We start from the raw sequence: 15,676 nt of genomic DNA on the forward strand, positions 1-15,676 counted from the left end.
GCTGGCGGTGAGCCGATTTCTGAACGGAAATCAAGTAACATTTTTAAAGTGAAAAACAAAACACAACCTGAAGAAACTCAACCGTCCAATGATAAGGAAACTGTCGGTTTCTCACTTCCTGTGTGATGCGATGGGTTCCTGTTTGATGCTGCAAGTCTGAGTCATAGAGATAGCTATCGGTGCAGCACCTGACTCAAGCTGGGGGAGACTGAAACAGGTTCTGTTGCCTTCAGTACTTGCTGGGTTTGTGCAGAACCTTTCGCCAGTGTCTTGCGATCCGCTTCTAACAGAGAGATCGGGCGTTACTTTCACCAATATGGTAAGAGAATCTAATTTGATTTAATTTAACAACAACAACAAAAAAACATGTTTAAATGCTTTCATTTGATAACAGCGCTCAGACTAAAAAAATTAGGAACCACATTTATCTGCTTCTTTCCTGTTTGTTAGCTTGGTGCTTTGTGCAGAAATGTTTCTTAATGCAATGTAGGGGATTGTAGTGCACAGCTCTGGACCAAAAAAAAAAATTGCATCACCTAGAATTTTAGGGTTGAGACATGATTGAATTTTTTTTTTAATATATGAACATAATTTAGATCTTTTATTTAACATCGTGTAAAACAGAAATCATATTGGAAAAAAAAAAGTCTATACCGGAAGGCGTAATCGCAGTACAGTAAGTATTTCATGATAGATTTTGAAATGTCACATTTTTCCAGTCAGTTTTGTCGTTAAGTATCTGGGGAAAACTCCAAAGCGGCGTGTGTGTAATTCAATATGTTAACAAGGGAACATTATTCAGCAGCTTTCATTGGACTCTATGAAGCTGAGGGAGTTCATTCTATATAGAGGGTGTGTAATTCAATATGTTAACAAGGGAACATTATTCAGCAGCTTTCATTGGACTCTATGAAGCTGAGGGAGTTCATTCTATATAGAGGGGGTGGAATTCAATATGTGAACAAGGGAACATTATTCAGCAGCTTTCATTGGACTCTATGAAGCTGAGGGAGTTCATTCTATATAGAGGGGGTGGAATTCAATATGTTAACAAGGGAACATTATTCAGCAGCTTTCATTGGACTCTATGAAGCTGAGGGAGTTCATTCTATATAGAGGGGGTGGAATTCAATATGTTAACAAGGGAACATTATTCAGCAGCTTTCATTGGACTCTATGAAGCTGAGGGAGTTCATTCTATATAGAGGGGGTGGAATTCAATATGTTAACAAGGGAACATTATTCAGCAGCTTTCATTGGACTCTATGAAGCTGAGGGAGTTCATTCTATATAGAGGGGGTGGAATTCAATATGTTAACAAGGGAACATTATTCAGCAGCTTTCATTGGACTCTATGAAGCTGAGGGAGTTCATTCTATATAGAGGGGGTGGAATTCAATATGTTAACAAGGGAACATTATTCAGCAGCTTTCATTGGACTCTATGAAGCTGAGGGAGTTCATTCTATATAGAGGGTGTGGAATTCAATATGTTAACAAGGGAACATTATTCAGCAGCTTTCATTGGACTCTATGAAGCTGAGGGAGTTCATTCTATATAGAGGGTGTGGAATTCAATATGTTAACAAGGGAACATTATTCAGCAGCTTTCATTGGACTCTATGAAGCTGAGGGAGTTCATTCTATATAGAGGGTGTGGAATTCAATATGTTAACAAGGGAACATTATTCAGCAGCTTTCATTGGACTCTATGAAGCTGAGGGAGTTCATTCTATATAGAGGGGGTGTAATTCAATATGTTAACAAGGGAACATTATTCAGCAGCTTTCATTGGACTCTATGAAGCTGAGGGAGTTCATTCTATATAGAGGGGGTGGAATTCAATATGTAAACAAGGGAACATTATTCAGTAGCTTTCATTGGACTCTATGAAGCTGAGGGAGTTCATTCTATATAGAGGGTGTGGAATTCAATATGTTAACAAGGGAACATTATTCAGCAGTTTTCATTGGACTCTATGAAGCTGAGGGAGTTCATTCTATATAGAGGGGGTGGAATTCAATATGTTAACAAGGGAACATTATTCAGCAGCTTTCATTGGACTCTATGAAGCTGAGGGAGTTCATTCTATATAGAGGGTGTGGAATTCAATATGTTAACAAGAGAACATTATTCAGCAGCTTTCATTGGACTCTATGAAGCTGAGGGAGTTCATTCTATATAGAGGGTGTGGAATTCAATATGTTAACAAGGGAACATTATTCAGCAGCTTTCACTGGACTCTATGAAGCTGAGTGAGTTCATAATATATAAAGTGTTCATTCTATTCAGGTGTGACAAACCACAATTCAATAATACAGCAGATAATAGTGATAGTTACATCAGGATATGATTAAATAGTGATAGTTACATCAGGATATGATTAAATACAAAATACTACAGGTTAAACACTTGGCAGATTACAGTATTCTGAAGTACAGGATTAAATGCAGTAAAATAGGGGGCAGATAAGAGCAAAATAAAGTACATTTAAATGAAGGGTGATAGTGTCCCAGGATACAAACAGAGGAGTTCTACAGTTGCTGTTTGAAGAGGTGAGTCTTAAGGAGGCGCCGGAATGTGGTCAGGGACTGGGCAGTCCTGACATCTGTAGGAAGGTCATCCCAGCACTGCGGAGCAAGGGTGGAGAAGGAGCGGGCTCTGGAGGCAGGGGAGCGTAGCGGTGGTAGAGCCAGTCTTCTAGTGCAGGCGGAGCGGAGAGGTCGAGTGGGGGTGTAGGGAGAGATGAGGGTCTGGAGGTAGCTGGGTGCAGTCTGGTCAAGGCATCTGTAGGCTAGTACAAGAGTCTTGAACTGGATGCGAGCGGTGATCGGGAGCCAGTGGAGCGAGCGGAGTAGTGGAGTAGCGTGGGCGAAGCGAGGCAGAGAGAACACCAGGCGGGCAGCAGAGTTCTGGATGAGCTGGAGCGGACGGGTGGTGGACGCAGGGAGGCCAGCCAGGAGGGAGTTGCAGTAGTCTAGGCGGGAGAGTACCAGGGCCTGGACCAGGAGCTGGGTAGCGTAGTTGGTGAGGAATTCTTCGGATGTTGCTCAGGAAGAATCGGCAAGTGCGTGCCAGAGTGGAGATGTGCTGGGAATAAGAGAGGCAGGGGTCCAGGGTGACTCCAAGGTTCTTAGCTGAGGAAGAGGGAGAGAGTGTGGTAGATTCCAGAGGAACAGAGATGGAGAGATCAGAGGAGGGGGAGGAGGAGGGAAAGAAAAGGAGGTCAGATTTAGAGAGGTTGAGTTTGAGGTGATGAGAGTGCATCCAGGAGGAAATAGCAGACAGACAGGTAGAGATACGGGAGGAGATGGTGGAGTCAGAGGCGGGGAAGGAGAGGAAAATCTGAGCATCATCAGCATAGAAATGGTATGAGAAACCATAGGATGCGATGAGGGGGCCCAGGGAGCGGGTGTAGAGAGAGAACAGGAGAGGACCCAAGACTGACCCTTGGGGGACTCCAGTTAAGATTGGGTGAGGTGTGGAGGTTGCTCCACACCAGGTTACCTGGTAAGTGCGGTTGGAGAGGTAGGAGGAGAACCAGGCCAGAGCAGTGCCAGAGATCCCCAGGTCAGCGAGAGATGATAGTAGAATAGAGCGATCAACAGTGTCAAAGGCAGCAGAGAGGTCGAGGAGAATTAGGACAGAGGAGAGAGAGGCAGCTCGGGCACACTTAAGTGAGTTTGTGACAGACAGGAGGGTGGTTTCAGTGGAGTGAGCAGAGCGGAAGCCAGATTGGAGAGGGTCAAGCAGAGAGTATTGTATTGTCTTGCATGTTATTGTAGTATACTGTACTGTAGTTTTATTGCATTGCTGTGTACTGTATTGCATTGCAGTGCACTGTATTGTAGTGTGGTGTATTGTATTGCACTGTATTATAATGGACTATATTGCAGTGTACTGTATTGCAGTGTATTGCATTGCTGTGTACTGTATTGCAGTGTATTGTATTGTATTGCAGTGTATTGCATTGCTGTGTACTGTATTGCATTGCTGTGTACTGTAGTGCAGTGTACTGTATTGCACTGTATTATAATGGACTATATTGCAGTGTACTGTATTGCAGTGTATTGCATTGCTGTGTACTGTATTGCAGTGTATTGTATTGTATTGCAGTGTATTGCATTGCTGTGTACTGTATTGCATTGCTGTGTACTGTAGTGCAGTGTACTGTATTGCACTGTATTATAATGGACTATATTGCAGTGTACTGTACTGCAGTGTAGTTTGAATTGTGCATCTAGGTGTAATCTGTGATATAAAATGCCCTCCACGGTGCAGTTCGTTGCTTCCTCCCAGGTGCTGCACAGAATCTGGGTCACAGAGGAAGTGATGGGCGGAAACTGTGGAGTTGAGCTCAGAGCTCTGAGGTTTCAGCGAGCAGCAGAGAGAACTGAAAAACAACTTCTGAACCAGCCCCCTTCTCAGAGTGTACTTCTTCCGCCCCCTCCCCCTCCCTCCCCCTCCCGCCCCGCCCCTGGTAAAAGCATTAACTTCTTCATTGATTGATTGATGTAAACGTTGCTTGTGTGTCTCTCCAGGATAAAGAATACGTGGGGTTTGCCACGCTGCCCAGCCAGGTCCACCGGAAGTCAGTGAAGCGTGGGTTCGATTTCACACTCATGGTAGCAGGTGAGCCTTAATCCATCGCGTATCCGTCCGTCACATATCAGCTCTGATCAGCCTCGTTAGTCTGTTATTGAACAGAGAAGATTAGTTCAGAGACTGGAGATCCCACAGAAGTTTTCGGACTCTGTGTTGTGTGTGATCTCTGCTGGCAGCGTCGCCTGAGCTGTTCAGTGTGTCGATATGTGAATGAATCCTGTTCGCCTGCAGGGGGCGTATCGATTTCAGCCTCCGTCCGGATCTCCTGCCCGTCGCTCAGCAGCGAACGCACGCCCCCCACACGGCAGACGGACACCCCGTCTCAAGCATGGGTACCCCGTGTCTTTCTAAACCAGGGGTTTAGTGGGGAGCTCTCTGATAAAAGCTGAATCTCAGATGAGGAATTGTGTGAATCTAGCCATTGTTCCAGCTGTGTGTAATGGTGTTTAAAACAGGATTCGTTCAGCCGACATTTCACAGATCCTCCCTGGCTCTGGTCCCCATGCAGTCGGATATGCGATGTAATACTGTATAAGGAAGTCTGTATAATGGTGTAATGCTAATGAGATGTTCTGTCTCTCCCCTCCCCTACCCCCCTCTCTGTCCTTTTCTCCATCTGTCTTCTCTCCCCATCTCTCTCTCCCCTCTCTTACTCTTCCTCTCCTCTCTCTCTCCCCCTCTCCCCTCCCCTCCTCTCTCTCCTTCTCTTCTCCTCTCTTCTCTCCCCCTTCTCCCCTCCTCTCTCCTCCTCTCCTCTCTCTCCCCTCTTTCCTCTCCTCTTTCCCCCCTCCCCCCTCCCCCCTCCCCTCCTCTCTCTCCCCCTCTCAGGAGAGTCTGGTCTTGGTAAGTCCACTCTGGTTGACAGCCTCTTCCTGACTGATCTGTACAGCGAAAGAAAGATCCTCAATGCTGAAGGTACAGAAAGATTGTGTGTTTCTGCATGCGTGTGATTGGGTGTGTGTCCCTGAGTTTCAGTGTGTGTGTTTGTGCTCCTGTGTTTTAGATGAGTTTGTGTTTCAGATGAGTTTGTGTTTCAGATGAGTTTGTGAGTTTGTGTTTCAGATGAGTTTGTGAGTTTGTGTTTCAGATGAGTTTGTGTGATTGTGTTTCAGATGAGTTTGTGTTTCAGATCAGTTTGTGTGATTGTGTTTCAGATGAGTTTGTGTTTCAGATGAGTTTGTGAGTTTGTTTCAGATGAGTTTGTGTTTCAGATGAGTTTGTGAGTTTGTGTTTCAGATGAGTTTGTGTGATTGTGTTTCAGATGAGTTTGTGTTTCAGATGAGTTTGTGTGATTGTGTTTCAGATGAGTTTGTGTTTCAGATGAGTTTGTGAGTTTGTGTTTCAGATGAGTTTGTGTTTCAGATGAGTTTGTGTGATTGTGTTTCAGATGAGTTTGTGTTTCAGATGAGTTTGTGAGTTTGTGTTTCAGATGAGTTTGTGAGTTTGTGTTTCAGATGAGTTTGTGTTTCAGATGAGTTTGTGTGATTGTGTTTCAGATGAGTTTGTGTTTCAGATGAGTTTGTGAGTTTGTGTTTCAGATGAGTTTGTGTTTCAGATGAGTTTGTGAGTTTGTGTTTCAGATGAGTTTGTGTTTCAGATGAGTTTGTGAGTTTGTGTTTCAGATGAGTTTGTGTTTCAGATGAGTTTGTGAGTTTGTGTTTCAGATGAGTTTGTGTTTCAGATGAGTTTGTGTGATTGTGTTTCAGATGAGTTTGTGTTTCAGATGAGTTTGTGAGTTTGTGTTTCAGATGAGTTTGTGTGATTGTGTTTCAGATGAGTTTGTGCGATTGTTTTTCAGAGCGCATCTCCCAGACCCTCGAGATCACGAGGAACGCGGTGGAGATTGAGGAGCGGGGGGTAAAGGTCAAACTAACCATAGTGGACACCCCTGGCTTCGGGGACGCAGTGGACAATGCAGACTGGTCAGTACGAGACACACTGTCCATCCATCTGTCTGTCACACAGCACTCTGTCTGTCTGTCTGTCCGTCTCTATCTGTCACTAGTTAGAAATACTGCACTGTGCAGACAGTCCACACAAATCCACTCTCTGTATCTCTCTGTGTCTGTCTGTCTCTCTCTCTGTCTATTATAACTGTCTCTCTGCATCTCTCTTTCTCTGTCTGTCTCTCTGTCTCTGTGTATTTCTGATAACCTCTCTCTGTCTCTCTCCCTCTCTCTCGCTCTCTCTCTCCCTCCCTCCTCTCCCCTCTCTCTCTGTCTCTCTCTCTCGTACTCTCTCTCTCTCTCTCTCTGTCTCTGTGTCTCTCAGCTGGAGTCCGATAGCACGCTATATCAATGAGCAGTTTGAGCAGTACTTCAGAGACGAGAGTGGACTGAACCGCAAGAACATCCAGGACAACCGTGTGCACTGCCTGCTCTACTTCATCTCCCCCTGCGGGCACGGGTGAGAACTGCAGGGGGCGGGACCGGGACCGGGGGGCGGGGCCAGGGGGCGGGTTTCTTTAACCAAGTGTGGAACCAGATACCTTTAGAATGATCACTTCCAATAGGAGCTCGTTTGTTTTACGTCTCATCCGAAGGACGGAGCACAAGGAGGTGAAGTGACTTGCTGAGGGACACACACACACACACACACACACACACACACACGCACACACACACTCACACACACACAGCCTCCTTGCTTTTACCTGCAGCTATCTCAGATTAATTTAGATATTCTTCAAGCCTATGTTGCTGACAGATAAACTTGGGAAAGGAGAACAGATGCAGCAATGACATCAGACCTTCGCTTTTAAGACCCTTCAAATGCACCCCTCTGCCCCCCCCCCCCCAGACTACGCCCCATCGACGTGGAATTCCTGAAGGCAGTTCACGACAAGGTCAATATCGTGCCGGTCATCGCCAAGTCTGACACACTGACCCCTAGGGAGGTCAAGAATCTGAAACAGAGGGTGAGTGTATTACCTTAACCAGGACAGAACCATCGAGATGTCGTTCTTCATTTCATTGTTCACACCCTGACGACTTTCTACACTTCTAACTTTTTAAAGTCTGTTTCAGAGCTCTTTCGAAATGTCTGCTCTAGTGCACTGATATTATTATTATTTATTTCTTAGCAGACGCCCTTATCCAGGGTGACTCACAATTGTTACAAGACATCACATTATTTGTACATACAATTCCCCATTTATACAGTTGGGTTTTTACTGGAGCAATCTAGGTAAAGCACCTTGCTCAAGGGTACAGCAGCAGTGTCCCCCACCTGGGATTGAACCCACGACCCTCCGGTCAAGAGTCCAGAGCCCTAACCACTACTCCACAATAATTCAATCAATTAAAATTGAGAGCTTAAAGTTGGATTGAAAAACCAGAAGACCCCCCCACCCAATGTCCCTCGAGGGCTGAAGTCCACAATGATAGTGTCAGGATTATCGCCCCGCATTGTCAGACAGGGAGCACAGATTTTTTTTTTTAATCGCTCTTCCTGCAGTGATTTAGAGGACAGATCTCAAACCCCAGAGCACTAGAGCGGCCATTGTGAAAAGAGCTCTGAAACAGACTTTAACCCCTTTACTTAAGCTTTAGATAGAAGATCTAAATGATTTTAATATAGCTTAAAATAATAATAATTCAGCAGTTTTGATTGGCAGTTTCAAATCAAAACACTTTTTTTCGATTCCAGGTGCGCGACGAAATCGAGGAATTCGGGATCACTATTTACCAATTCCCGGATTGTGATTCCGACGAAGATGAGGAATTTAAACAGCAAGACACAGCTCTGAAGGTAAGAGGGCAGGAGAGAAGTTTTTGGTAAAGCATAGGGAAGCATTGTAAAGCACAGAGAGGTCTGGTAAAGCATAGGGAAGCATTGTAAAGCACAGAGAGGTGTGGTAAAACATAGGGAAGCATTGTAAAGCACAGAGAGGTCTGGTAAAGCATAGGGAAGCATTGTAAAGCACAGAGAGGTCTGGTAAAGCATAGGGAAGCATTGTAAAGCACAGAGAGGTGTGGTAAAGCATAGGGAAGCATTGTAAAGCACAGAGAGGTAAAGCATAGGGAAGCATTGTAAAGCACAGAGAGGTCTGGTAAAGCATAGGGAAGCATTGTAAAGCACAGAGAGGTGTGGTAAAGCATAGGGAAGCATTGTAAAGCACAGAGAGGTCTGGTAAAGCATAGGGAAGCATTGTAAAGCACAGAGAGGTCTGGTAAAGCATAGGGAAGCATTGTAAAGCACAGAGAGGTGTGGTAAAGCATAGGGAAGCATTGTAAAGCACAGAGAGGTAAAGCATAGGGAAGCATTGTAAAGCACAGAGAGGTCTGGTAAAGCATAGGGAAGCATTGTAAAGCACAGAGAGGTATGGTAAAGCATAGGGAAGCATTGTAAAGCACAGAGAGGTGTGGTAAAGCATAGGGAAGCATTGTAAAGCACAGAGAGGTGTGGTAAAGCATAGGGAAGCATTGTAAAGCACAGAGAGGTAAAGCATAGGGAAGCATTGTAAAGTACAGAGAGGTCTGGTAAAGCATAGGGAAGCATTGTAAAGCACAGAGAGGTCTGGTAAAGCATAGGGAAGCATTGTAAAGCACAGAGAGGTGTGGTAAAGCATAGGGAAGCATTGTAAAGCACAGAGAGGTGTGGTAAAGCATAGGGAAGCATTGTAAAGCACAGAGAGGTAAAGCATAGGGAAGCATTGTAAAGCACAGAGAGGTCTGGTAAAGCATAGGGAAGCATTGTAAAGCACAGAGAGGTCTGGTAAAGCATAGGGAAGCATTGTAAAGCACAGAGAGGTCTGGTAAAGCATAGGGAAGCATTGTAAAGCACAGAGAGGTCTGGTAAAGCATAGGGAAGCATTGTAAAGCACAGAACTCACACATGATAGGATATTAAAATATTAGGTATGAATATTAGGTAATATGTAATAGTCTTTGATTCTGTGTAGTGTTTGAATTATTTGTAATTTCTTTTGTGTTTTGTTTTTAGGACAGCTTTCCCTTTGCAGTGATTGGCAGCAACACCGTGATTAGGGAGAATGTTGAGCGGCCAATGAGAGGCCGGGTTTACCCGTGGGGCGTGGTCGAGGGTGAGTGGGCGGGGTTAAGCGGGAGAGAGGGAGGGGCTTGGGGTCGACGCGGGTATGTGATGGGGTCGATGGGGGTATGTGATCCGTTATCTACCCCATGCAGTGCAAGGGGAGCACCATGATGCAATGATAATAATGGGAATGACAATAATAATACAAATCATAATAATAATGCTAACCCTCCCTCTCATATCTCTCCCCTTTCCCATCTCCTCTCCCCTTTCTCCTCTCTTTTCCCCCTCCTCTCATCTCATCCCTCTCCTCCTCCTCTCCCCATCCTTCTCTCCTCTCCCCCTCACCTCTCCCCTCCCCTCCTGTCTCCTCTCCCCCCTCCTCCCCCCATCCTTCTCTCCTTCCCTCTCACCTCTCCCCTCCCCTCTCTCATCTCCCCTCCCCTCTCTCCTTCTGTCTCCCCTCCCCCTCTTCTCTCCTCTCCCCCTCACCTCTTCCCTCTCTCATCTCCTCCCCTCCCCTCCCCCCATCCTTCTCTCCTTCCCTCTCACCTCTCCCCTCCCCTCTCTCGTCTCCTCTCCACTCCCCCTCTCCCTCTCTAGTTGATAACCCCTCACACTGTGACTTTGTGAAGCTCAGGAACATGCTGATTCAGACTCACATGCAGGATTTGAAGGACGTCACGCAGGAGGTGCACTACGAGAATTACAGAGCGCAGTGCATCCAGAACCTGAGCCGCAGCGGAGCCAAGGAGCGAGCGAGCCGCAAGTCAGTGTGCGCCCGCGACATCACGCTGCGTGACCCTCCCTCTCCTCTCACACCACCTCTGTGCGCACGCGACATCACGCTGCGTGACCCTCCCTCTCCTCTCACACCACCTCTGTGCACGCGTGACATCACGCTGCGTGACCCTCCCTCTCCTCTCACACCACCTCTCTGTGCGCCCGCGACATCACACTGCGTGACCCTCCCTCTCCTCTCACACCACCTCTCTGTGCGCACGCGACATCACGCTGCGTGACCCTCCCTCTCCTCTCACACCACCTCTCTGTGCGTGCGTGACATCACGCTGCGTGACCCTCCCTCTCTGTGCTCTGTATTGATCAGTGTTTGCATTGATCCATCTCTCTATAATGATCCGTCTCTCTACATTTATCAGTCTCTCTGTATTGCTCTCTCTGTATTTATGTCTCTCTTTCTCTATATTGATCAGTCTGTCTGTATTGCTCCGTCTCTCGCTGTATTGATCTGTCTCTCTCTCTATATTGATCAGTCTCTCTGTCTGTATTGATCCCTGCATCTCGCTCTCTCAGTAAGATCTCCAGGCAGAGCATCACCGAGCTGTCACTCGTTCCACTGGCGGACACAGAGAAACTCATCAGAGAGAAAGATGAGGAGGTGAGGAGAGAGGGAGGGAGGTAAAGAAGGGAGAGACAGAGAAGTGAAAGAAGGAGGGAGAGAAATCAGGAAAAAAAAAAAGAACGGAAGGAGTCGACCCATAACCAGACAGACAGACAGCGCTGCAGCCAGACGGACAGAGCTACACAGACAGAGAGTAACATGAAAATACAGCACAGGCAGACAGCGCTGCAGCCAGACGGACAGAGCTACACAGAGAGTAACATGAAAATACAGCAGACAGACAGACAGAAACACACACAGACAGACAGACAGCGCTGCAGCCAGACGGACAGAGCTACACAGAGAGTAACATGAAAATACAGCAGACAGACAGACAGAAACACACACAGACAGACAGACAGCGCTGCAGCCAGACGGACAGAGCTACACAGAGAGTAACATGAAAATACAGCAGACAGACAGACAACGCTGCAGCCAGACGGACAGAGCTACACAGAGACTAACATGAAAATACAGCAGAGAGACAGACAGACAGCGCTGCAGCCAGACGGACAGAGCTACACAGAGAGTAACATGAAAATACAGCAGAGAGACAGACAGCGCTGCAGCCAGACGGACAGAGCTACACAGAGAGTAACATGAAAATACAGCAGACAGACAGACAGCGCTGCAGCCAGACGGACAGAGCTACACAGAGAGTAACATGAAAATACAGCAGACAGACAGCGCTGCAGCCAGACGGACAGAGCTACACAGAGAGTAACATGAAAATACAGCAGACAGACAGACAGCGCTGCAGCCAGACGGACAGAGCTACACAGACAGAGTAACATGAAAATACAGCAGACAGACAGACAGCGCTGCAGCCAGACGGACAGAGCTACAGAGAGTAACATGAAAATACAGCAGACAGACAGACAGCGCTGCAGCCAGACGGACAGAGCTACACAGAGAGTAACATGAAAATACAGCAGACAGACAGACAGAAACACACACAGACAGACAGAGGGTAACAGAGAAAAATAATTGCGATTGCCTAATTTTGTGTCCCGCCTTTCTTTGCTCCATCGCAGCTTCGTCGCATGCAGGAGATGCTGCAAAAAATGCAACAGCAGATGCAACAGAGCCAAGGAGAGCAGTCCGATACTCTGTGAGAGGAGAGAGAGACGAGGTTCAAGCTGGAGAGGAAAGTGTGAAAGATCGACACATTCACAAATTATAACGAAACATTTGAAATGCAGCTTTAATGGAGAGAAATATATTCACTGTAGCGGCTTCCTGTCTGTGTCTCTGCCGTCATCGTCAGGGTTTTAATAAAGTTTTGTTTTAAATGATGCTGTAGTCTGTTCTGTGATACACTGGACTCGCATCGCTTAGAAACTGGATCTCACAACCTCTAGAAACCCGTTTCTCAGGGTCTTCTGTGTGAATTCAACGACACTGAGAAAGACTTCTAGTGGAAACGTTTGTCATTGAATTTACACTGAAGACGCTGAGAAAGACTTCTAGTGGAAACGTTTGCCATTGAATTTACACTGAATACGCTGAGAAAGACTTCTAGTGGAAACGTTTGCCATTGAATTTACACTGAATACGCTGAGAAAGACTTCTAGTGGAAAGGTTTTTTATATAAAAATGTAAAATAAATGTCACAAATCTTACATTTTTTGCAAAACAAAAACACAAAGTCAAAAAGTCAAGGGAGGGGCCAGTGATCATGTTAATAAAGCTAATAAGAGGTGAGAGAATGGATTTTAAAGATGGACAGCGCTCCTTTAAAGGGAGGGGCCAGTGATCCTGTTAATAAAGCTAATAAGAGGTGAGAGAATGGATTTTAAAGATGGTCAGCGCTCCTTTAAAGGGAGGGGCCAGTGATCCTGTTAATAAAGCTAATAAGAGGTGAGAGAATGGATTTGAAAGATGGTCAGCGCTCCTTTAAAGGGAGGGGTCAGTGATCCTGTTAATAAAGCTAATAAGAGGTGAGAGAATGGATTTTAAAGATGGTCAGCGCTCCTTTAAAGGGAGGGGCCAGTGATCATGTTAATAAAACTAATCAGAGGTGAGAGAATGGATTTTAAAGATGGTCAGCGCTCCTTTAAAGGGAGGGGCCAGTGATCATGTTAATAAAGCTAATAAGAGGTGAGAGAATGGATTTGAAAGATGGTCAGCGCTCCTTTAAAGGGAGGGGTCAGTGATCCTGTTAATAAAGCTAATAAGAGGTGAGAGAATGGATTTTAAAGATGGTCAGCGCTCCTTTAAAGGGAGGGGCCAGTGATCATGTTAATAAAACTAATCAGAGGTGAGAGAATGGATTTTAAAGATGGTCAGCGCTCCTTTAAAGGGAGGGGCCAGTGATCCTGTTAATAAAGCTAATAAGAGGTGAGAGAATGGATTTTAAAGATGGTCAGCGCTCCTTTAAAGGGAGGGGCCAGTGATCATGTTAATAAAGCTAATAAGAGGTGAGAGAATGGATTTTAAAGATGGACAGCGCTCCTTTAAAGGGAGGGGCCGGTGATCATGTTAATAAAGCTAATAAGAGGTGAGAGAGTGGATTTTAAAAAAAGGTTAAAACAAAACAAAAAAAAACAAAACACAGTTCTCAATTTTGTCTTGAAAAGGAGTTTGTGTTCCGGTCCGGTCCAGCTCAGTCCTGGTACTCTGTGTATTTCTTGGCTGACCCGTGGACCTTGCTGGCCGGGTACTTGATCCGGTTCAGCTCCATTTTCTCCAGCACAGCCCGCGGCAAGTCCACGTGGCATTTCTCTGCCAGCTCCACGAGGTATATCAAAACATCGCTCAGCTCGTGACTCAGAGCCATCCGCTCCTGCTCCGACCAATCAGGGAGCCCCTCTGCCACCTCGCCTTTCCATTGGCTGAGAGAGAGAGAGAGGGAGAGAGAGAGAGAGAGAGAGAGAGAGACCTGTTACCGGGCGGATTACAGTAACTGCAACACAATACAGGAATGGGAATCAGACTCCTATTGCACAGCAGTGTCGCCCATTCCAGGTTTTACTACCAGCTTGATCAGCCCCCAGTGTGTCTAGGTAACAAGCTCAGGTGTGTCTGATTATTAAACTCCTAGTGAAACCAGGACTGGATCGCACTGCTGTGCAGCGGGAGTCTGATTCCCAGCAATCGTTTTGCCCCTATCATTATCCATTGCTAAGGAGGAGAGAGAAGGTTTACAATATAAAAAGAGAGAGACTCACAACAGCTCAGACACCTCCCCCACTTCTCCCACTAAAGCCAGTAGCAGGTTCCTTGGCTGGTGATACTGGTTCCAGTCTCGTTCATCTGTGAACTGGGCTTGAAGCCGACGACTGTGTGGAGAGAGAGAGAGAGAGAGAGAGAGAGAGAGAGAGAGAGAACGAGATTGAAAGACAGACTTGCATACACACATACTGATAATAAAGCTAATAAGAGGTGAGAGAATGGATTTTAAAGATGGTCAGCGCTCCTTTAAGATGATATTATTATTACAGGGCTGGGAATCAGACTCCTATTGCACAGCAGTGTCGCCCATTCCAGGTTTTACTACCAGCTTGATCAGCCCCCAGTGTGTCTAGCTAACAAGCTCAGGTGTGTCTGATTATTAAACTCCTAGTGAAACCAGGACTGGATCGCACTGCTGTGCAGCGGGAGTGTTGTTAGTAGACACAGGGTCACTCACATGTCTTCCAGCGTGGGTTTGGCACTGAATGAAATGCGCTCCGGTGTATTTGTCCCGTTTTCTGTGGGAGTTTTGGGATCAGCCTGGTTTTCCGCACGTTCGGCCATCGTCAAGGAAAAAAAAAACAAAAAACTAGAATACCCAAGAGTCTGGAAAAGCGGAGAAATAAGAACGACTTAAAATCAGAGACAGAGCCCCACAATCCTGTTCAGTTTGACGCTACAATATAATCCTTCTTCTCGGTGTCTGTGTTAGTTTACTACATTCTGAAAAGAGTTTAGTTTCATTAAAGCTGCAGACAGACAGACAGACAGACAGAGCCCCACAATCCTGTTCAGTTTGACTCTACAATATAATCCCTTCTTCTTGGTGTCTGTGTTAGTTTACTGCATTCTGAAAAGAGTTTAGTTTCATTAAAGCTGCAGACAGACAGACAGACAGACAGAGCCCCACAATCCTGTTCAGTTTGACTCTACAATATAATCCCTTCTTCTTGGTGTCTGTGTTAGTTTACTACATTCTGAAAAGAGTTTAGTTTCATTAAAGCTGCAGACAGACAGACAGACAGACAGACAGACAGAGCCCCACAATCCTGTTCAGTTTGACTCTACAATATAATCCCTTCTTCTCGGTGTCTGTGTTAGTTTACTGCATTCTGAAAAGAGTTTAGTTTCATTAAAGCTGCAGACAGACAGACAGACAGACAGACAGACAGACAGAGCCCCACAATCCTGTTCAGTTTGACGCTACAATATAATCCCCCCTTCTTGGGGTCTGTGTTAGTTTACTACATTCTGAAAAGAGTTTAGTTTCATTAAAGCTGCAGACAGACAGACAGACAGACAGACAGACAGAGCCCCACAATCCTGTTCAGTTTGACGCTACAATATAATCCCTTCTTCTTGGTGTCTGTGTTAGTTTACTACATTCTGAAAAGAGTTTAGTTTCATTAAAGCTGCAGACAGACAGACAGACCCATAATCCGCATTATTTATATACTTTACACTTTAATTAAGCTTGAACCAATTTTTAATCAGAATCGCA

The 15,676-nt window shown here is 45.7% G+C and overlaps 2 protein-coding genes across 2 annotated transcripts in view; one reads left to right on the plus strand and one right to left on the minus strand.

Annotated features, from left to right (window-relative positions):
- The first annotated feature begins 162 nt into the window (after nt 1-162).
- Nucleotides 163-12,296, plus strand: LOC117967162 (septin-4-like). The gene is made up of 11 exons (XM_059012482.1): nt 163-319; nt 4,541-4,631; nt 5,433-5,519; nt 6,403-6,526; nt 6,876-7,010; nt 7,404-7,521; nt 8,253-8,354; nt 9,549-9,648; nt 10,203-10,368; nt 10,914-10,998; nt 12,036-12,296. The coding sequence occupies exons 1-11, from the start codon at nt 317-319 to the stop codon at nt 12,114-12,116; spliced, it is 1,092 nt and encodes a 363-aa protein (XP_058868465.1). The 5' UTR covers nt 163-316; the 3' UTR covers nt 12,117-12,296.
- Nucleotides 12,297-12,569: 273 nt separating this feature from the next.
- Nucleotides 12,570-15,676, minus strand: part of dctpp1 (dCTP pyrophosphatase 1) — a 3,448-nt gene continuing 341 nt past the window's right edge. Inside the window, exons 2-4 of the mRNA XM_059012483.1 lie at nt 14,633-14,781; nt 14,172-14,282; nt 12,570-13,835 (exon numbers count right to left, since the gene is read on the minus strand). Coding sequence (XP_058868466.1) covers nt 13,607-13,835; nt 14,172-14,282; nt 14,633-14,739 — 447 coding nt within the window. The 5' untranslated portion in view covers nt 14,740-14,781 and the 3' untranslated portion in view covers nt 12,570-13,606. The remainder of the gene's footprint in view (nt 13,836-14,171; nt 14,283-14,632; nt 14,782-15,676) is intronic.

Source organism: Acipenser ruthenus, chromosome 44, assembly GCF_902713425.1.
Source record: "Acipenser ruthenus chromosome 44, fAciRut3.2 maternal haplotype, whole genome shotgun sequence".
Classification (NCBI taxonomy): domain Eukaryota; kingdom Metazoa; phylum Chordata; class Actinopteri; order Acipenseriformes; family Acipenseridae; genus Acipenser; species Acipenser ruthenus.